Source organism: Lepidochelys kempii, chromosome 4 (genome assembly GCF_965140285.1).
Source record: "Lepidochelys kempii isolate rLepKem1 chromosome 4, rLepKem1.hap1, whole genome shotgun sequence".
NCBI lineage: Eukaryota > Metazoa > Chordata > Testudines > Cheloniidae > Lepidochelys > Lepidochelys kempii.
The window spans coordinates 86,648,595-86,671,605 of NC_136383.1; the positions used below are offsets into that span (position 1 = coordinate 86,648,595).

At 40.4% G+C, this 23,011-nt stretch overlaps 1 protein-coding gene across 4 annotated transcripts in view; it reads left to right on the top strand.

Annotated features, from left to right (window-relative positions):
* Positions 1 to 23,011, top strand: part of SGCZ (sarcoglycan zeta) — an 840,425-nt gene that overhangs the window by 734,666 nt on the left and 82,748 nt on the right. For all 4 annotated transcript variants that reach the window (XR_012158659.2, XM_073341950.2, XM_073341949.2 and 1 more), the window contains one exon: positions 19,993 to 20,115. Coding sequence is in view for 3 of the 4 variants with exons in the window: in XM_073341950.2 (XP_073198051.1) it covers positions 19,993 to 20,115 (123 nt within the window). In the remaining variant the exon portion in view is untranslated. The remainder of the gene's footprint in view (positions 1 to 19,992; positions 20,116 to 23,011) is intronic.

Here is a 23,011-nt window from a genome sequence, read left to right on the forward strand (position 1 = left end):
TGTATATTGTACTTTATATTATCCCCTCACTTTTCAGTTTCTCGTTTTCTTTTCAGTTTAATAGCATGTAAATAATATAAAAAGGAGAGCTAGTAGGCAACTTGGGTTTGTCATAAAACATGTAATGGCAAACTAACTTAATATTTTGTTCTTCAGTAAGGTAGCATATGTAGGACCTGATCCAACTCCCATCAAGGTAATGGAAACTCTCCCATTGATTTCAATGAGTTTTGAATCAGTTTTCTAATGCATAATGGAAAAGTAGTCACCTCAGCTTCAATAAAGTTTTTAATATGGCTTCACACACCGTACTTCCAGAAGAATATGGATTAGATAGAACTACATTATGATGAGTACACGAAGTGTTACAGAAGGCTCAGTTCCAAGTTTGAGGGTGGCGTCAAGTGCCAAGACTTGGTTTGGGTCTACTACTACTCAAGTTTAATTAGTCACGTACAGAAATGAGTGGAAAGTGTAGTAATCACATTCATAGATAATGCACATATTTTGGAAACTAGATTTAAATGATGTTGATAAATTGAACAACTGGGCTAAAGTCAATGAAAGGTGAGTTGATAAAGGCAGAGGTAAAAGACTTCATTGGTGAAGAAATAATCAAACATAGTCTGACTACATGTTAGTATTGCAGAGGAGGATCTGTGGTTTATAGTGGATAATAAATGAAGTATGGGCCAAAGCAATACTATTGCAAAAAAGGCAAATACTAACCTGGATTTTATTAATACGAGTATCATGCATAAAACAAGTCAACTAGTAAACTCATTGTACTGTATCCAAGCCTAAATTAAATTAATGTGTTCATATTAAAAAAAGACTTGAGGAGGTTCAAAGTGGAGCAACAAAAATAAGTTTTTGAAAATAAGACCTGTAGAATGAGGAAATATAGATAACTGAGCCGAGAAATGTCTGAGAGAAACATGCTGGGGACCCACTTCCTACCCATTTCCAGCTCCTTTACAGTATAAAAGGGCCCTAAAATTCCCAATTCCATCCAAAAGAATTCTCCCACACAGTACCTGAGGAAAACTGCCTGTGGATCTCCCTGTAAGCCCTGATGTAAGGAGTATGTTGGGAGCTTGATTGGGCACAGAGTGCTGGGGAGATTCCAGGCAGTACTGCCACCACCTAGGGCAGCCCTACAAGTCTTCTGTAACTTAGACAGCTCCTCAGGGCCACTGCAGCTTCCAGAGCAAAGCTGAATCAGGAGGGCACAAAGGTGGCTTGAATCAGTCTTGAATCCCCCTCTCCCTGCGCTTTGCTTCTTAGAGGTGTAGCACAGAATCTTGCCCCCTCTGTGAATGCATAACACATTTGGTTATGCTTGTGTTCCTGCGGGCATTGTTTACCTATAGGGGCTGGTCCATTTCACGCCTCCAACCAGCATTCGGCGGTAGAGCTGGCTGTGCTCTGAGGGGAGCATACATTGTACCTATTGCAAGGGTGGCAGAGCTGCTACTGTATGTGTGCTTTCAGGGAGTCCCCAGGAGGAAATTCTGCATTAGTCAGCCAGAATTCTCCTGGTTGCTCGGACTTCACCCAGTCCCATGCATGTGGATGTAGTGGTCAGATTCTAGATGTAATTACTTATATGCATGAAAAGGGATTTTCTCAAGAGGAAAGAAATAGAATCATTTTGGATCTAAACTTGATCACTCGTGTATTAAAGATGATTTGATAAGAATATATTGTTTATTTGGTATAGTATGAAGGAAGGGTTTAATGAAAAGCAAAGAGAAATAACAAAATAAAGCTGGCCACAACCCTGGGAATGGACTAGATAACACACTAGGTGTCCCTTTCAGCTAAAATGATTCAGTTGTTCAGTCTTCATCTCCATTCAATCTGCATCTGTAAGATGAGAGGTGAGAACTCATAGCCTAAGGGAGGTTAGGGTTCATTTAAACCACTTTTGTGTCGTCCTGACCCTTGGCTATTATGGAGGCTGAAGAGACCCACAGTGTAACTTAGATGGCCCTGGAGGGGCGTCAAAGTTAGGGCCAGCTCTCCAGACTGCCCTAAGAGCCACAGTGCTGCCTGGAATCTCCAGAGGTTTGCCCCCAACATGCACCTCTCAACCCAAGTCCCACCCCATACACTAGGGTTATGATGGAGTCCTCAGAAGGCAGCGTTTCAGCTGTCTTCTGCAGTGTCTACACAGGGGGAATCTGCACACAGCTGGCTATGGAGCTCTTAGGACCACTTTAGGTCTCTTTGCCCTTTTACATGGCATAAAAGGGTCAGAGCAGGTGTGAATGCCCCCCCAACCTCAAATGAGGCCAATTGTGTGGATTTCTAATGTGAACATCCTAGACGCAAAACTGAAATAAGATCATTAAACTCATTTCACATAAGCCACTAAGAATCCACAGGCCCATGATAGAGAGAGGAAAGTTCTCTCATATTGTTATTTAACTGAGCCAAACTAGTCCATTTCATGTTTTTTCCGAATATATTTTTAGATTCATAGAATCATAGAATCATAGAATATCAGGGTTGGAAGGGACCCCAGAAGGTCATCTAGTCCAACCCCCTGCTCAAAGCAGGACCAATTCCCAGTTAAATCATCCCAGCCAGGGCTTTGTCAAGCCTGACCTTAAAAACCTCTAAGGAAGGAGATTCTACCACCTCCCTAGGTAACGCATTCCAGTGTTTCACCACCCTCTTAGTGAAAAAGTTTTTCCTAATATCCAATCTAAACCTCCCCCACTGCAACTTGAGACCATTACTCCTCGTTCTGTCATCTGCTACCATTGAGAACAGTCTAGAGCCATCCTCTTTGGAACCCCCTTTCAGGTAGTTGAAAGCAGCTATCAAATCCCCCCTCATTCTTCTCTTCTGCAGGCTAAACAATCCCAGCTCCCTCAGCCTCTCCTCATAACTCATGTGTTCCAGTCCCCTAATCATTTTTGTTGCCCTTCGCTGGACTCTCTCCAATTTATCCACATCCTTCTTGAAGTGTGGGGCCCAAAACTGGACACAGTACTCCAGATGAGGCCTCACCAATGTCGAATAGAGGGGAACGATCACATCCCTCGATCTGCTCGCTATGCCCCTACTTATACATCCCAAAATGCCATTGGCCTTCTTGGCAACAAGGGCACACTGCTGACTCATATCCAGCTTCTCGTCCACTGTCACCCCTAGGTCCTTTTCTGCAGAACTGCTGCCTAGCCATTCGGTCCCTAGTCTGTAGCTGTGCATTGGGTTCTTCCGTCCTAAGTGCAGGACCCTGCACTTATCCTTATTGAACCTCATCAGATTCCTTTTGGCCCAATCCTCCAATTTGTCTAGGTCCTTCTGTATCCTATCCCTCCCCTCCAGCGTATCTACCACTCCTCCCAGTTTAGTATCATCCGCAAATTTGCTGAGAGTGCAATCCACACCATCCTCCAGATCATTTATGAAGATATTGAATAAAACCGGCCCCAGGACCGACCCCTGGGGCACTCCACTTGATACTGGCTGCCAACTAGACATGGAGCCATTGATCACTACCCGTTGAGCCCGACAATTTAGCCAGCTTTCTACCCACCTTATGGTGCATTCATCCAGCCCATACTTCCTTAACTTGCTGACAAGAATACTATGGGAGACCGTGTCAAAAGCTTTGCTAAAGTCAAGAAACAATACATCCACTGCTTTCCCTTCATCCACAGAACCAGTAATCTCATCATAAAAGGCGATTAGATTAGTCAGGCATGACCTTCCCTTGGTGAATCCATGCTGGCTGTTCCTGATCACTTTCCTCTCATGCAAGTGCTTCAGGATTGATTCCTTGAGGACCTGCTCCATGATTTTTCCAGGGACTGAGGTGAGGCTGACTGGCCTGTAGTTCCCAGGATCTTCCTTCTTCCCTTTTTTAAAGATTGGCACTACATTAGCCTTTTTCCAGTCATCCGGGACTTCCCCGGTTCGCCACGAGTTTTCAAAGATAATGGCCAGTGGCTCTGCAATCACAGCCGCCAATTCCTTCAGCACTCTCGGATGCAACTCGTCCGGCCCCATGGACTTGTGCACGTCCAGCTTTTCTAAATAGTCCCTAACCGCCTCTATCTCTACAGAGGGCTGGCCATCTCTTCCGCATTTTGTGATGCCCAGCGCAGCAGTCTGGGAGCTGACCTTGTTAGTGAAAACAGAGGCAAAAAAAGCATTGAGTACATTAGCTTTTTCCACATCCTCTGTCACTAGGTTGCCTCCCTCATTCAGTAAGGGGCCCACACATTCCTTGGCTTTCTTCTTGTTGCCAACATACCTGAAGAAACCCTTCTTGTTACTCTTGACATCTCTGGCTAGCTGCAGCTCCAGGTGCGATTTGGCCCTCCTGATAACATTCCTACATGCCCGAGCAATATTTTTATACTCTTCCCTGGTCATATGTCCAACCTTCCACTTCTTGTAAGCTTCTTTTTTATGTTTAAGATCCGCTAGGATTTCACCATTAAGCCAAGTTGGTCGCCTGCCATATTTACTATTCTTTCGACTCATCGGGATGGTTTGTCCCTGTAACCTCAACAGGGATTCCTTGAAATACAGCCAGCTCTCCTGGACTCCTTTCCCCTTCAAGTTAGTCCCCCAGGGGATCCTGGCCATCCGTTCCCTGAGGGAGTCGAAGTCTGCTTTCCTGAAGTCCAGGGTCCGTATCCTGCTGCTTACCTTTGTTCCCTGCGTCAGGATCCTGAACTCAACCAACTCATGGTCACTGCCTCCCAGATTCCCATCCACTTTTGCTTCCCCCACTAATTCTACCCGGTTTGTGAGCAGCAGGTCAAGAAAAGCACCCCCCCTAGTTGGCTCCTCTAGCACTTGCACCAGGAAATTGTCCCCTACACTTTCCAAAAACTTCCTGGATTGTCTATGCACCGCTGTATTGCTCTCCCAGCAGATATCAGGAAAATTAAAGTCACCCATGAGAATCAGGGCATGCGATCTAGTAGCTTCCGTGAGCTGCCGGAAGAAAGCCTCATCCACCTCATCCCCCTGGTCCGGTGGTCTATAGCAGACTCCCACCACTACATCACTCTTGTTGCACACACTTCTAAACTTAATCCAGAGACACTCAGGTTTTTCTGCAGTTTCGTACCGGAGCTCTGAGCAGTCATACTGCTCCCTTACATACAGTGCTACTCCCCCACCTTTTCTGCCCTGCCTGTCCTTCCTGAACAGTTTATAACCATCCATGACAGTACTCCAGTCATATGAGTTATCCCACCAAGTCTCTGTTATTCCGATCACGTCATAGTTCCTTGACATCACCAGGACCTCCAGTTCTCCCTGCTTGTTTCCAAGGCTTTGTGCATTTGTATATAAGCACTTGAGATAACCTGTTGATCGCCCCTCATTGCCAGTATGAGGCAGGAGCCCTCCCCTCACAGACATTCCTGCCTGTGCTTCCTCCCGGTATCCCGCTTTCCCACTTACCTCAGGGCTTTGGTCTCCTTCCCCCGGTGAACCTAGTTTAAAGCCCTCCTCACTAGGTTAGCCAGCCTGCTGGCAAAGATGCTCTTCCCTCTCTTCGTAAGATGGAGCCCGTCTCTACCCAGCACTCCTCCTTCATGGAACACCATCCCATGGTCAAAGAAACCAAAGCCTTCTCTCCGACACCATCTGCGTAGCCATTCGTTGACTTCCACGATTCGACGCTCCCTACCTAGGCCTTTTCCTTCCACGGGGAGGATGGACGAGAACACCACTTGCGCCTCCAACTCCTTTATTCTTCTTCCTAGAGCCACATAGTCCGCAGTGATCCGCTCAAGGTCATTCTTGGCAGTATCATTGGTGCCCACGTGGAGAAGCAGGAAGGGGTAGCGATCCGAGGGCTTGATGAGTCTCGGCAGTCTCTCCGTCACATCACGAATCTTAGCCCCTGGCAAGCAGCAGACTTCTCGGTTTTCCCGGTCAGGGCGGCAGATAGATGACTCAGTCCCCCGGAGGAGAGAGTCCCCGACCACCACCACCCGTGTCAAGGTTCCTCCCCCACTCTGAACTCTAGGGTACAGATGTGGGGACCTGCATGAAAAACCTCCTAAGCTTATCTTTACCAGCTTAGGTCAAAACTTCCCCAAGGTACAAAATATTACCCCCGTTATCCTTGGAATGGCCGCTACCACCACCAAACTAATACTGGTTACTGGGGAAGAGCTGTTTGGACGCGTCCTTCCCCCCAAAATACTTCCCAAAACCTTGCACCCTACTTCCTGGACAAGGTTTGGTAAAAAGCCTCACCAATTCGCCTAGGTGACTACAGACCCAGACCCTTGGATCTTAAGAACAATGAACAATCCTCCCAACACTTGCACTCCCCCTTTCCTGGGAAATGTTGGATAAAAAGCCTCACCAATTTGCATAGGTGACCACAGACCCAAACCCTTGGATCTGAGAACAATGAAAAAGCATTCAGTGTTTTACAAGAAGACTTTTAATAAAAAATAGAAGTAAATAGAAATAAAGAAATCCCCCCTGTAAAATCAGGATGGTAGATATCTTACAGGGTAATTAGATTCAAAAACATAGAGAACCCCTCTAGGCAAAACCTTAAGTTACAAAAAAGATACACAGACAGAAATAGTTATTCTATTCAGCACAATTCTTTTCTCAGCCATTTAAAGAAATCATAATCTAACACATACCTAGCTAGATTACTTACTAAAAGTTCTAAGGCTCCATTCCTGTTCTGTCCCTGGCCAAGACGACTACAGACAGACACACAAACCCTTTGTTTCTCTCCCTCCTCCCAGCTTTTGAAAGTATCTTGTCTCCTCATTGGTCATTTTGGTCAGGTGCCAGCGAGGTTACCTTTAGCTTCTTAACCCTTTACAGGTGAGAGGAGCTTTCCCCTGGCCAGGAGGGATTTCAAAGGGGTTTACCCTTCCCTTTATATTTATGACAACCCGCCTTCTCCTCTTGGGGGTGGTGGTCGTGGAACCCCCAACCTCAGGACAGCGCATCTCATGCCTTCCAACCAGCGGAGCCTCCTTCTGCTTTCTCGCCCCAGACATATCATCTGGTCCACTCTCCGCAACGATACCTGTGGAGAGAACATGAAAGCGGTTAGTTACCTGTGTCTGTGTTACTGGAACCCGGACATTCCGCTTACCTCTTCTGGAGGTCACATGTTGCCAAGCTTCTTCACTGGTCTCTTGGCTCCTCTGTGCAAACTGCTCTATATCTGTAGAGCTTTGTGCCCCTAGAAGCCTATCCTGAGTTTCGTTCAGGAAATCCTCAGTTTCCCGTATGCAACGCAGGGTTGCTATCTGTTGCTCCAGACCTTCAATCTTCTCTTCCAATATGGAGACCAGCTTGCACTTTGTACAGACAAAGTCGCTTCTGTCCTGTGGAAGAAAGACAAACATGGCACATCCAGTGCAGGTCACAACAGCTGAACCCCCCCCTTCCATATCACCTTCCTACTATGAGCTTCCTCAGAACAGTTTGCAAGACGTAAGCCTCACTGGGCTCCCTCCAGGCGAACTCCCAGGCAAACTCCTGCTGTGTGCTGCTCTGCTGTCCCCGCTGCTCAGCTGGTTCTCCGCCGCTCAGCTGGTTCGCGAAGCTCTGGCTATTTTTAAACAGCCAGGCTTCCCTGTCGCAAACAAACAGACACCCTACTGCCCGCCCCCTGCAGGCTAGCAGCCAATCAGACACTCACTCAGGCTCTCACACTGCCCCCCCAGCAAACACACGCTCGGATACTTCCTCAGCAAGCAAACAAACACAGACTCGGATACTTACCAGTCCCAGGCAAACTCCAAATTCATAGATTCCAAGGCCAGAAGGGAGCACTGTGATCATTTAATCTGACCCCCTGTGTAATAACACAAGCAATAGAACTTCCCCAAAATAATTCCTAGAGCAGATCTTTTAGAAAAATATCCAATCTTGATTTAAACTTTGTCAGTGATGGAGAATTCATCACAACTCTTGGTAAACTGTTCCAATGGTTAATTACTCTCACTGTCAAAAATGTACACCTTATTTCCACTCTAAATTTATCTATCTTTGACTTAGAGCCATTGAATCATGTTTTACCTTTCTCTGCTAGATTGAGAAGCCCATTATTAGATATTTGCCAGTGTAGATGCTTATATACTATAATAAAGTCACCCTTTAGCCATCTCTTTGTCAGACTCAAAGAGCTCAATCTATTTAGCGTATCACTATAAATGTGTGCTGGGAAATTTTATATTCTATTTTTAATCAAAATGTTGTGTGGTACCAAGTCAAGTGCCTTACAGAAGTCTAAGTATATTTTGTCAACACTTATTTCCTTTATCAACCGAACTTGTAACCTCATCCAAGAAAGATATCAAGTTAATTTCACAGGATCTGTTTTCCATAAACCCATGTTGATTTGCATTAATTACATTACTCTCCGTTAATACTTTATTTATTAAGTCCTTATCAGCTGCTCATTATCTTGCTCTAGGCTGACAAGCCTATAATTACCCGGGTCATCCCATTTACCCTTTTTTTAAAAATGGGCACAACTTTAGCTTTGTTACAGACTTTTAGGACTTTTCTGGTGTTCCAAGACTTGTTGAAAACTGGCATTAACAATCCAGTGAGCACCTCAGCTAGATCTTTTAAAACTCTTGGATGCAAGTTATCAGGATCTGCTGATTCAGAAATGTCTGACTTCTTAATATTCTTCAGAGATACTAGTGGAATGTTATTACCACCATATGATGAGACTATACTATATCATTAGTATAGACAATTTCTATATAACATACAAATGATTAATCACTATGTAAATAACATATTTACACCCTTTTATTATTTAGTGTAGATTGCAGTTGGGCACTAGAGAATAATGTCTGGAAAAACTGAATATGTGTATTACCTCTCCTTCAAGCTGAGCAGAGACAGCAGCCATTAAGTCAGGGAAGCCTTAAACGCCCACTACCCCAAAATGTGATCTCCCCTTTGACAACTCCAAAGCAGAGCTATCAGCCAGGTAGCAGAACTGTCAGCTGTCTACAAGTTAGGACCCATCAATCCAAAGATTCTCACCCCAATACAAGTGAGAAGTTCTCTTGTGACTTATACCTTCACCCTGTTACCCATGGTTCCTTCAGACCAAAGCTCTTCGTAACTTTTCTCTGTGCAAGGTGGTGTCAGGAAATAAATCAATGGAGGCACAGCCGTCCGACTGATAGATGGCACAAACAGGACAACACAAGAATGCTTTCACTTAAAGCTATACTTTACTTAGTCTCAAGCACTTACACACATCTGCAACTGATTAGGAAAACACCCCCGACCCTCATTAATTACCGAAGTTGTGTGTGGCTCTCGAATGGTACAGTGGCAGTCTTCCAATGGGGACCACAAGATGTGTCCAGAAGGAGAGTCCCTGAAGAGTACAACTACCCCAAACTTTCTTCCCTTATTTATTCGTTAGTATTACAATAAGATGTCACTCAAAGAAAACTTATTAAGCAAGTAATTTCAAAGAGATTTTCCTCTAATTATCAATTAGTCAGATATGGGTTTTTCTCAGAGTTTGCATGCCTTGAGGCCCTGACAGACACATCCCTGAGGGCACATATAGATAAGGTTCCAGTTTTATTGAAACACATACCTCAGCAATTTCAACAGAGATCTCATCAGGAAGGATGCTGGGTCAAGCTGCCCTTTTTGTGGTTGCTCAACCCCCCACCCCTCCTGACTCAGTCAAGCTAAGGCAGCTGCATAGGCCCACTTATGACCTGCTGGCTTGGTTACTTTTAACAATAAACGGGAGTGGTTCAGGCATTTTTCTGGTCCCCCAAGATTTCCTCATACACACCCTCCCCCTAAAAATTTGAGAGCCCAGTCCATTTCTCCACCCAATTCCCATCATCCCCCAGAGCCACCTGTTGGAGCCATGCAGGAATTCCAGCTCCCTCAGCAGATGGAGAGAGAACTTGGATTCATAGAGGGCTTCTATGGAAAAGGTCAGGGAATTCTGCATATATGCATTCTCTGTATTTTCTAACTATGTTGCACCTACTGATGGTAGATCCCTGATCATCATCCTCGGGATTAATAATCCTGATGTGCATCTGGTACAAGCTATTGTAGTTGAGCCTTGCTTTTATGTTACCTCCATAACACCTCACTCGAAACTTCAAAGTTAATTGGATGTATGCAATTGAGAATAACAATACCGTATTGACTCAAAAACAAAATAGAAACGTGCTTCTGTAGCTAGCTGTGCAAGACGATTTGAGAGGAAAAATTGTAGGCCTTAACAAAACCAGATACAGAAAATTGTGTCACGTTATATGTGCTTTAAAAAAACAAACAAACTAACAGACCTAGTCACTTAAATGTAACGTATAAACTTAATTTAAGAGAACCTCTTCATGGGGCAGTTCATATGTAAAATATAGGAAAAATTTGCTTTAATCATCTGTTTAATATAATATAATATAATTATAATTAATATAACACCCAAAACACTTGTTTTCATGGAAATCTGAATGTGTTGGTATCTTCATGTGAATTAGGGAACACATTATTTTAAATTGAATATAAGGGGTATGGAATTAGTATGAATTCTTCATTTGCTTTATTGCAGGGGTTCTGAAACTGGGGGTTGGGACCCCTCAGCGGGTTGCAAGGTGAGCTGTCAGCTTCCACCCCAAACCCTACTTTGCCTCTAGCACTTATAGTGGTATTAAATATATTAAAAAGTGTTTTTAATTTATAAGGGGGAGGGAATCACACTCCAGTACTTGCTATGTGAAAGGGGTCACTAGTGCAACATTTTGAGAATGACTGCTTTATTGCCTTTGCATTCATTGAAAAATATGGGAGCCCTCTAGTGCCTGAAATAATATAATACTTGAAGTTCCTCTGAATATTGAACAAAATCTCTGTAGTTTAGCACATACTTTATCTGCCTTTATATTTCAAAAATATTGAGTTTAAATCCTGTGGGGGGTTGACTCTTTATTAAAAATGCTTTATCTCTTTTATCCTCTTAGTCTCAAAAGCATCCACACATTTTCAAATCTTTCTTTATCAAGAAATATCCTGTATTTAATAAATATTTAAACAGCCTGTTTTTATTGAAGAAACAAAACACTGTAAATTAAGTGTGAATTTCATTACATTTTGCATACACAGAGATCATGAGCTCTCAATAATTCACTTTGAACTGTGGGCCTTTGTGATGAACTGGAAGATATCTGTATTACTTTTTATGAATATGATGCATGCCTCTCTCTGTTTGTTGATGAGGGGTTACTAGCTATGGAGTTAGATCGAATGGAGTTATTAAAGGAACCAAGCAGGAAAGATAAAACAATGGCTTCTGTGAATCAGGTATAGAATGGATATATTGCAATTTAAAGGAGCCATTGCAGTGAGCACGCTGATGCTTTGTATTATTGATGCTTTTCAGGCACCTCAGTTTCAGTTCATGCACTGGTGCTTTGAGGATGGATTAAAAATGTACTGTAGGTGCCCGGAAGCAGAGCAGAAAGTACAGCAATGAAAGTGCTAGCTTTATTCTCTTGCACAGCTTTGTATTACTTTTATAGTTGCTGATAGCAGTGGGAGAGGATGGTTTTTACAGGCAAGACAGAAAGAATAATGCACAGTGTCAGTTCCTTGGAGAACGACAGATCTTTAAAGTTCCATGCACGTTTCTGTGCTATGTGAATAATAAACAACTGCAACACTAAATACAAAAGAAAACCACACGATGCAAAGTTTCTTACTGAAACCTAAAACTACAGGAATTCAGAGTTTTGTCTATCATTCTGGTCCACATAATAAAAAAAAATACTTAGCACTTATTTAGTACTTTTCATCTGTAGACCTCAGAGCTTCACAAACATGGTAAGTATCATTATCCCTATTACGATCCCTTTTGTACAGAAAAACATGGAAGAGAGTGAAATCTGTGAAAACATTATGCAGTAACTAGGGTCTCAAAAGTGACTATCATTCATCACAATCTGACACATGACTCAGTGTGTCATGATGCACCACATGCATAGTCACAAAAGCCTGTCATGAAGAGGTGTAGCCTGCAGATAATTGTGTCAAGGCTGGCATGAGACAAGAGAGCATCTAACAATCCAGAGCATCTAAGAATCTGTGATGAGCTATACCAACAGAGAGATGTCTGATGGTAAGGCTTCTGCAGAGTGTACATTCTGCAGCAAAAAAGCTTCCTGGGAATGCCAAGGAAAAAGGCATCTCTATACTAAATTACATTCGTTTTTCAGGAGAGCACATCTATTATGCATGCAAGTATGAGCTTTACCTTCCCACAGCCACTGTTTGCAGTTCCTTTACCAACTTTGTGTAATGTAAAAATATAGCTCTGTACTTGGTAGGGTAGTATATCACTTATCCAAATTTGGGAGATTTCCATGCATATTTCCAGTAAATTCCACTTTATCTAATCCATTTCTGATGGTTACCATCTTGGCTGATACCAAGGAATAAACTAGGGACAGCTAGAGCTAAAAGCAGAAGTTGTTACAGTTTCAGCTAAGTTTTCTAGCTGAGAGCTAGAATAGACCCATGTCTTCCATGGATTGGGTACAGAATAGGAAATAAAATCTTCACTGATCATTGGGTTGCATAACATGCCGAAGTGCCTCCAAAGCATTTTTTTTTTCTTAACTCAAGAGCATGCCAGTCATGGGAACATGGACAATCACTTTTGTGATGCCTAAATCTTAGGGACAAGATAGGGGTGAGAATTTGTTAATATGTACCATAATTCCAAATAATGGTTATCATTTGTTTGTTGAGTAACCAATGAAAATTGTGCAAATTGCTATCTTATTTTAGCAAAGCTATAAAACAGTTATTTATTATTACATATTATTTGTATGCTGCAAATTACCCAAGGCCTCATTATGCTATAAACATATGACAAAGTGCCAGTCCCTGTCCTAAAGAACTTATAACTGAAGTAATAATGCCATACTCCAGTATAAATTTATAGCATATTCAGACCAGCTGTTTGTTATATATAAATGTGTCACAATTCCAAATAAGATAGAATTAATAATTTTATACTTCATCATTTGTACTCTGAATTATCTAAAGGTGCTTTGCTAATGATGAGCAAATACACAACACAGTAGGTGTGATGCTAACTTTGGTCATACAGATGTTGTGCAGTAAGCATAAGTTATAAAGGTACGTTCATAAATAATTTTAAAATGGATGCAAGTACAGTGACAACTGCCTTAAGCTGTCATGCAAACGAATGACAGGAATTGGTTGCTTAACAAAGATATACTTCAGAATTGTGCACAATATGTTTGGTTGCAGTGTCGCCTACTGGAAAGAGCACTAGATTGGGATTCAGGAGACATGGGTTCTATTCCTAGCTCTGCTACTAGCCTGCTGGGTGACCTTGGGTAAGTCACTTCACCACTCTGTGCCTCAGTTTTCCCATCTGCAAAATGGGGATAGTGACACTGATCTTTATTAAGTGATTTTCGACACACTGATGAAAAGCACTATGTAAGGGGTAGGCATTATTAATATTTTGAGTCTGATTCTCTTCTGTGCCCGAGCTTTGCTCAACATAAGGGTAGGGTTAAGAAAGTGGGAACAGGCATCAGGGAGGCAGTTATGATGACTACTGGTTTCTCAGTGCCTTTCCCACCACTGGTGCCATTTAGAGCTGCTTCCAAGCACTGACACAGGGTTCTTAATGGCTATTTCCTTGGTGGAGTTGGTGCTCCACTGTGCCCACCTTCTGCCTCCAAAACATAACGTTCCACTGACATTCCCCCAAGGCAGGACAAGGGGACTGGCTACAGTGTAAATACACCACAAAGGATTTCCCCTCTAGCAATGGAATTTTTTTACCAGGTACTTTTAGCAGGATTGTGGCCCTTTGCATAATGGCTTGAGAATACCCAGTTTCAGAATCTGTCATTATGAGTGAGTCTCTTTCAGTTGGAGATTGCCTAGTAAAGATGGCTTCCTGTACACCTTTCATTCTAGTGTTTTAATACCTACATTTATTTTGATAAATTTCTGTATGGAAAGTTCATGTTAAAGAAAGAGCCAAAATTTTCCTGTATTATTGTACTTGTAATTTACCTCAATATTCATCTTGATAATCTGCAAAATAAAGTACAGTATGTTACTATTCTTACTGTGAAATCCCCTTTCATGCAAACAGTCCTAAAAATCATTCTTCACATTTTCAGCAAATACTCTGATTTAATACAGGTTCACAGAGAATATTATTCGCTATTAATTTGCTTTGAAATCATAGCTACATTTCCCAGGGATTATTTAAAAAGTACTTAAGGAAGATACTGAAATAATATTTAGGCTTTTGAAATATAAACTTTGCTTCAAATGAGTCAGTAGTTTATAAATTGAAAATGCATTTAAACTTCTCTGGGTTCTTAGTCCCAAATCCTCAGCACACTGAAGACAGAGTTTGGCCACTCACATTGGTGGGACAAGACTCTGACCCTTGGGAAGTAGACTGCTCCAGTAATATGCATGTATGTGCTCAACAGAGCTAAAGAGTTTCTCAGATGGCTCACTAACTGGAGGAATTCACAGAAATGACATTCTCAATGCAGTAAAATTTGGAAGAGACAGACACATGTTTCCACAAACTGTGGAATCTATAATTCAGCGAGAGATGCTATTCTGTGTCCATTGCAAATGAGTATACTGGAGGATGTGATTGTTCTACATGTTTGATCTAACAACTTCACAGATGTCCATTGCTTATACATGATGTCTTGAGAGACAGTTCTGTCCTACTTTGCTTCTTTCTGTTATTTTAGCATACTGTCACGGATTCACAAATCATGTATTTTCTGACTGCTTTTGAGAGACAACTGTGTGCATTGTAACCGAAAGGATGCAACACAAATTTGTCATACATGCAACTATATACACTTATTTTCCTTCTGCATGGCTGAAATGTAACAAAACAGTCCAGCATTTCTGTTGTCCTAGCATTTATGACTTTGTCAGTAACTTAAATTCTCAAAAAAAAAAAACCTAAATTGTTGCACATCAGAAATGGTTTTAATCTTATCTCTGGATAATTCCACAAATGACTTGAATATACCAACTACTGTTTCAGCAATAATAATTGAGTACTACTCAGTAAAGCACACTATGGAACCCAATGGTAGCATATACTCAAAGCACATTTCTTTTATTGTTCAAAAAGTGGAATTCACTTTTATAATGACATTTGTGGAGTAACAGATATCTAGGAGTATTTTCATACAGTGTGAAAGTAAAGAGCCACAAATGTCAATGGTTTAAAATATCTCAAGTTTCCTGGTAGTAACAATAATGCCCTCTGCCTGTGTAGTGGGGCCCAGGAAAGTAAATATAGGGTCTGACTTGGTATAGATATGGCAATTTCCTGCATGTCCTTGGGAGAACTTTTTGAATTAAGTTTAAATATCTTTGGGGTCCACCATTTTAAATGCAAAATGTATGTATCATTATGTATGGTTCCTGCATAAGTTGACTCATGTCCATCTAGCCTATCCTGTCTTCTGACAGTGGCCAGTGACGGATGCTTGAGGGAATGAACAGAGCAGGGCAATATTGAGTGATCCGTCCCTTGTAATTCAGCCCCAACTTCTGAAAGTTGGAGGTTTAGGGACACCTCGAGCATAGGGTTGCATCCCTAACCATTTTGGCTAATACCCATTGATGGACCTATCGCCCATGAACTTATCTAATTCATTTTTGAACCCAATTACACTTTTGGCCTTTACAACATCCCCTGGCAATGAGTTCTGCAGGTTGACTGTGTGTTGTGTGAAGAAGTACTTCCTTATGTTTGTTTTAAATCTGGCACCTCTTAATTTCTTCTGGTGACCTCTGGTTCTTATGTTATGTGAAGGGATAAATAACACTTTATTCATTTTCTCCGCATCATTCATCATCATTTTATAGACCTCTGTCATATTCCTTTTACTCAACTCTTGTTTTAAGTTGAACAGTTCCAGTCTTTTTAATCTTTCCTCCTATGGAAGCTGTTCCATACCCCTAATCAGTTTTGTTGCCCTTCTCTGTATCTTTTACAATTTTAATATATATCTTTTTCAGATGGGGCAACCAGAACTGCACACAGTATTTAAGGCGTGGGTGTACCAGGGATTTGTATAGTGACATTATATTTTCTGATTTATCTATCCATCTGTTTCCTAAGGGTTTCAAACATTGTTAGCTTTTTTTAAAAAAAATCCCTGCACATTGAGCAGATGTTTTCAGAGACCTACCCACAATTACTCCAAGATCTTTCTTGAGTGGTAACAGCTAATTTAGACCCCATCATTTTGAAGGAATAGTTGGGATTATTTTTTTCTAATGTGTATTACTTTGCACTTATCAACATTATATTTCATCTATTGTTTTTTTTGCCCAGACACCAGTTTAGTGAGATTGCTTTGTAACTCATCACAGATTGCTTTGGACTTAACTATCTTAGTAATGTAGTATCTTCTGCAGATTTTGTCACCTCACTGTCACCACCTTTCCAGACCATTTATGAATATGTTGGACAGCACAGGTCCCAGTACAGATCCTTGGGGGACCCCATTATTTATCTCTCTCCATTGTGAAAAATAACCATATATTCCAACCCTTTGTTTCCTATCTTTTAACAAGCGACTGATCTATGAAAGGAACTTCCCTTTTATCCCATGGCTGCTTCCTTTGCTTAATAGCCTTTGCTGAGGAACATTGTCCAAGGCTTTCTGAAAGTCCAAGTATACTGTATTTGCTAGATCACCCTTGTCCACATCCAAAGAATTCTAATAGATTGGTGAGGCATGACTTCCCTTTACAAAAGCTGTGTCGACTCTTCCTCAAAATACCATGTTTATCTATGTGTCTGATAATTCTATTCTGTACTGTTGTTTCAACCAATTTGCTTCTGGAACCTTTTTTTTAAAAAACAGTGTTACATGAACTACCCTCTGGTACAGAGGCTGATTTAAATAATATGTTATATACCACAGTTACTAGTTTTACCATTTCATATGTGAATTTCTTTAGAACTCTGGAGTGAATACCTTCTATTCCTGGTGACTTTTTACTGTTTAATGTATCAATTTGTTCCAAAACCCCCTCTATTGACACTTCAGCCTGGGATAGTTCCTCAGATTTGTTCTGTACAAAGAATAGCTCTAAAGTGAGTAGCTCCCCAACATACTCTCCAGTGAAAACTGATGCAGATAATTCATTTAGCTTCTCTTCAATGGCTTTATCTTCTTTGGGTGCTCCTTTAGCACATCAGTCAGTCAGTGACCCCATTGACTGTTTGGCAGGCTTCCTTCTTCTGACATACTTCAATATTTTTGTTAGTTTTTGTGATATTTAGCTAGTTGCTCATCAAATGCTTTCTTGGTTTGCCTTCTTACATTTTTACTTCACTTGCCATAGTTTATACTCTTTCTGTTTTACACATGTTGAACTTCATGCCTAAATATGTCTAATTTTTGGTATCCCATTTTGATTTCCCTAGTGGAAGCAAGACTGAGGGACTGATCACAGATAAGAGTATTCATAGTTGTTTATAGTCTCATTTTATATGGTACTCATTCAGTAAGTCCATAATCTTTGGGGGTGTAGAGTGTGACCACCCTGCAGAATCAATACTATTCTCACTCCTGTCTCTGTGAGATTAAATCTGGGGACTATCTCATTTAGTATAGAGGAATCTTGGGTGTTTTAGGCGTAAATTAATTTAAGCAGAGTAAACAGCTTTTTTGCAGTCCCACTATCCAGGATGGTGGAGAAATAAACTGTCCACTCTCAAATTTCTAGTAGTTTGTGGGAGAAGGAGGTAGTAGCCCAACTAACTAATCTCCACAAAGAAGACCTGATGTACAGGTGAGCCAGTCATTTGCCCTGTGAAGACTTCAGAAATGAGGGCAATAGTGGGCTATTTAACCTTTTTTTTGTACCAGACACCCTGCCTTAAAAAATGAAGTGGGAGTAGAGGAACCTCAGCACCATGTTGGATGAGGCCCTTAAATGGGATTTGAGGGACATGTGCACCTCACAGTTCAGAAGCTGCATGAGAAGTAAGTGGGCTCTCTCTCTCTCACTCACACTCACACACACACACACACACACACACACACACGATCCTCAATGCAGTAAAAAAAACCAAAACAAAGCCACTTTAGAGCTGTTGAACCTTGCCATCTTGGTTTTATAGTGTTTAGGGATTATAAACCAGCAGATTCAGTTCTTAGGGGGTTCATATCTGTTATAGTTAGCAGGTGTTTGTCAAGCCACTGGGAGTGAATGCCTCTCTGGAAGCACTCTGCCCTTTGCAGGATTAAGCCTCTGTTAATGGGATATGAGGGTTCTGAGAGACTCTCGGGATCTGGTCATTATTACGTGGTTGTAAAGAGCACTTCAAAAACCTGTTCACTTCTTTCATTACACAGAGTAAATAAAAATTGTAGCAAAACCTGATGATCACAGTCAAAATGTTAAAAAGAAAGCAAAAACATGACATGGGTGTGGAATCTGATACATTCTGCAAAAGAGGCACTTTCACAACAGGACAAATATTGCACTAATTTCAAAGGAAGAGAGCTGCACCTATATTACTATAAACCTTCTGTATTGATATTCTAAATATAATTCTAACTTCTATATAGTGTAAATATATCACTCTAGTGGTATAATCACCCTTCCAAGAGCTTAATTTATTATTATTTTTTTTATTTTGGCCCTGAATATTAAGAACCTCATCAGAAAATCCTAATTCAAAATTGGCTGGTAGGGCTTTTATATCTCTGATTGGATTCCGGTTTTTGATGATGGCCATTTATGTGTTGAACTGATTATGTATGCAGCATTATGTAAGCAGGTGCATTCCTCGCTGTTCAATATCTACTAGCTTCAACAGAGCTAGGAGGCTTGTAAGTGAACTCAGATGACAACTGCAAGATAGAGTTTAGAATACCACCCCCATAATCCCTTGCATGCGTATCTCGAGGGGATAATCTAGGCCTAAATTAGTAATCTAAATTTATAAATGTAACTAAATTGGTGAGGATCAATGAGAAAACCTAGGAGTGTCATAGAAATAACATTGCACAAGAAGGCTGAAGGATTTTTTACTATTGGTCAATGGAACATAATTTGTCATTTATCACCCTCATTTTTGAGAACTAAAGCTCTGTTTCATTGCTGGATGAGTGAAATAAAAGAGGATACAATTTTTTAAAAAAATAAGGGAAATATATACTGAAGTATGAGAAGAAAAAGGGATTGCATTCTAAATATAGTAGATAGGGCATTGAAATCTGCTATTTGTCTAAACCCTGTTCACCACACTGTAGCTGGGACATTCTCTTGGGACTTTGATGCCTTTTAACTGTAAGGCACTAGGTGCCTTAAGATATTTAGGAATTTTTCTTCCATAACATCAAGTGTCAAACAAATGATGAGACACAATTATGTGTGTGCGTTTGCTTTTTTAAGTTATCAAATTATAAAAGTATGTGACAGGACTAGAAAATCAACCTGGAAAGAGTACGTTTTCCACAAAGTGAATTTGTTTGATTGTTTGTGTTGGCAGAATATGCCAGTGCTTATCTTTTGTTCTTACAGGCACACAACTGAAAATTTATACAGATAAATCTAAGAAACCTTTCTGAACTGACATTTCAAGATCTCAGAATTTGAGTTAATTCTTAATTCTGGCTTCTCTTTCCACTAATGTAAATTAAATAAATTATATATACACTATTTATTTTTGTTATTTTAAAATCCTATCCTAATAGACAATACTGGGATAATCATTTATATTATGAAACTGTTGAAAGATTTTATAATACAAAGTGTTCTACAACTGACAAAAATATTGAAACCAAAATATTTTTCAAAACTTGAGGTACTGTATGTGCTTCTGGGATTCAAAATGAAGTACTGATTATTTATCTTTCATTTCAATTTTCTTAGATTAAGTGTCTTATTTCTCAATTCCAGGAGCTGATGCTGTGGAGGCCCAGTGTAAGAGATTTGAAGTGAGGGCAAGTGAAGGTGAAAAGGTGCTGTTTTCTGCAGATGAAGATGAGATCATCATTGGAGCTGACAGACTGAAAGTAACAGGTAGAGTAACAAACAGGTCTCTAAACAATATTTGTTTGTATTCCCTGGTGATAATTTTACTTAGTGAACTTGTATCTCTCAGACTTTCATAAACTCTTTTCCCGTAGCAATGTATGGGTATATGGGGACAAATTCTTAGCACTAGCAGTGAGTGCTTGAGCTGTTCAGAATAATCTAGGATGAGCAACCAACAGGTGCTGCATAATGTCAAGTATGAAAGACATTTTCTAATGCTCAGAATAGGGTGACTGGATAGAAAGTGTGAAAAATTGGGACAGGAGGTGAAGGGTAATAGGCCCCTATATAAGAAAAAGCCCTGAATATTGGGACTGTCCCTATAAAATCGGGACACCTGGTCACCCTGGCTCAGAATAAATTTCTTTGTGACTAGAGTTGAACTTAGAATGAAGTTTATATGACCACAAACTGTATATGTTTCATTTTTAACAGGGATAATTTTATATGCCATCATTAATAAAGCATTGACTTATGGTACATGTGCCATTTTGAAAGGTTTTACTTACATAATGCCACCTCCTAATTGTGTAAGAGCTGCCATTACGTAGTATGTTTTGCATTTCTTCTGTACTGAAAATGTCAAATCTAATTTCTGTATGGCCAAGTAGTGCTCAACTGAAGCAGGCTCACCTTGAATTTGAGAAGGGGAAGTCTATTTCTGAGTTTAACCTTAGTCTGCTTAATAGAAGAATTAGAAAGTACTCTCACTTAGGAGGCAAATTACTCAGTTTTGGGCAAGTCTGTAAGATTTATATACTATCAGTGTAAAACAGATGACCACTAAAACATCTTTATGCATTTCCTGAACATTAGTACCTAGAAGGTGTATCAATGCATTATTATATACTTGATTGTAGTGCAGGGTGAACCTTAAAAGGCTCAGATAAACTAGGTTTAGTTTAGATAAGCATCTAAACATTCAATACTTAAAAAGCCTTATCTGAACTAGAGGTGGGTCTGAATTATGAAGTTCTAATCCAGAGTGAGATACAAATCTGAATTTCCCCACAATTCAAGTATGTTTGGACTTGGAGTACCAGGTCAGTCCACATTTAAGAGAGGCTTGAATTACAAAATTCAGATTATTATTCCACTTCTCTAAAATTCAGGTGGGATGGTTCTGTTTTGAGCCCATATTTAAGTGGAGCTATTTTGTCTGTAAAGTTAAGCTGTAAATCCTTTGCAACAATAGGCTTTTTGTGAGATTTTAGAAACTACTTCTTTACAGTCAGGCCAGATATATCAAAATGGTTTTCTCATAATATTCTACTACTACCACTTCCAGTCCAGACTGGACCCAGGAAATCCAGAGGCACAGCCTGTGGGGGGGAAAAGTTAACTAAACTTTCTTTTTAAGCATCAGAAAAGATATCGGATTACAATAATATTGATTAATAGATAAAGAATGTTTTTTTATTCACTCCTATTCTTCCATTCCTACCTGATCTCTACTTATTTTTCACACTTCTCTTCTCATGCTGGTACTTCATACTCAAAGGCTTTTCACAGTAGACAATTTAGAAATGCCATCCTGTGAAATAGCATTAGTTCCATCTGTTTACAAGAATGGGGTGGAGAGTGTTTCATTGCTTCAGAGGAGCTCTTCACAGACAGAAGTTTTAGGAGACTTTTATCATGATAGAGGAGACATCGGAAGAATATTAGAAGAAAAAGGCAGAATCATCCTGGAGCCGCACTGGGATCCAAACTCCCAGTCAGATTGTTAAATATTCAGACATTCAATCTTACACAGTTGACACGAGCTTTCAAAGCAGCTATTAAAAGTGTACAAAAGAAAACACGTCTGACAAAGGACAGAGAAGTGCTAGAGTTGTCACCATTAGGGAAACTAATTGTGTGCTGTAGATGTGATATATCTTTTTAAAGACTTTGAAAAGCAATGTATTGTATAAGTGAACCTTAACTTCAGGTTATATGGCTATATTTTCAAAGTGGCTGAGTCTAAGCAGTTCCCATTGACTTCAATAGGACCAGTAGGGAAAATCAGGCCAATAAAATTGTTCCTTGTGACAAAGAAAAGGATTTTTCTCTTAATTCCTGAAAGAAACCAAAGTGTATATATCTAATATTAAATGAAACATAACTATAGGTTTTTTTAAAAAATACCTAAGATTTTACCTTACCTACAAAGGCCAGGAAAATTTGAGTTAATGCTGCTTTGACACTGTTAGCTGAGTTTCAGGGATTACTGTCTATATATGGTCCTCTACTATAGGATCTCATGATATTAGTGAATTGAAATAGCTATGGCCTAACATTTGTTTGTATATATAGTGGCTGCTAAGTGCAAACTAAGCCCTGATCCTGGAGTCACTTATGCATAGGCTAAGCTTTACTCATGTGAACAGTCCCACTGAGTTTAATGGGAACTGCTCAGATGAGTAAAGTTGAGCATGCTTGTAAGTGTCTGCAGGGTGAGGGCCCAAGAGAATACTGTGTACACTTTGGTAATGCTATCTACTGTTACTGAAGCAATAGAAAAGTTCTCAAGTTTCACCACTTTATGAACTACGGGCCAGATTGATGAACATACTCATCAGCTCTGATTGTTTCAGTTGGAGCTGCTGAGAGCTAAGTACATTTGAAAAGCTGTCCCAAGTATGCAGATAGATCTTCTCTGGAACACAGATGCAGATTCACTAAATGATCATAGTGATGTCTTGTTACTTAGAATGAATTTATTAAAGCAATATAGGTGCATGCAAATGCTGGGGACAACCTGGGTAAATTTGGCCTGTTTGTGGGCATTTGGATATATTAGAGATTGCTAGAGCAGGGTGACATTTTTCGGAAGCATAGTTTATTTGCTGAATAAATGCAATTTAGTCAACCTGAAACTATTTGTGATTTTGACACA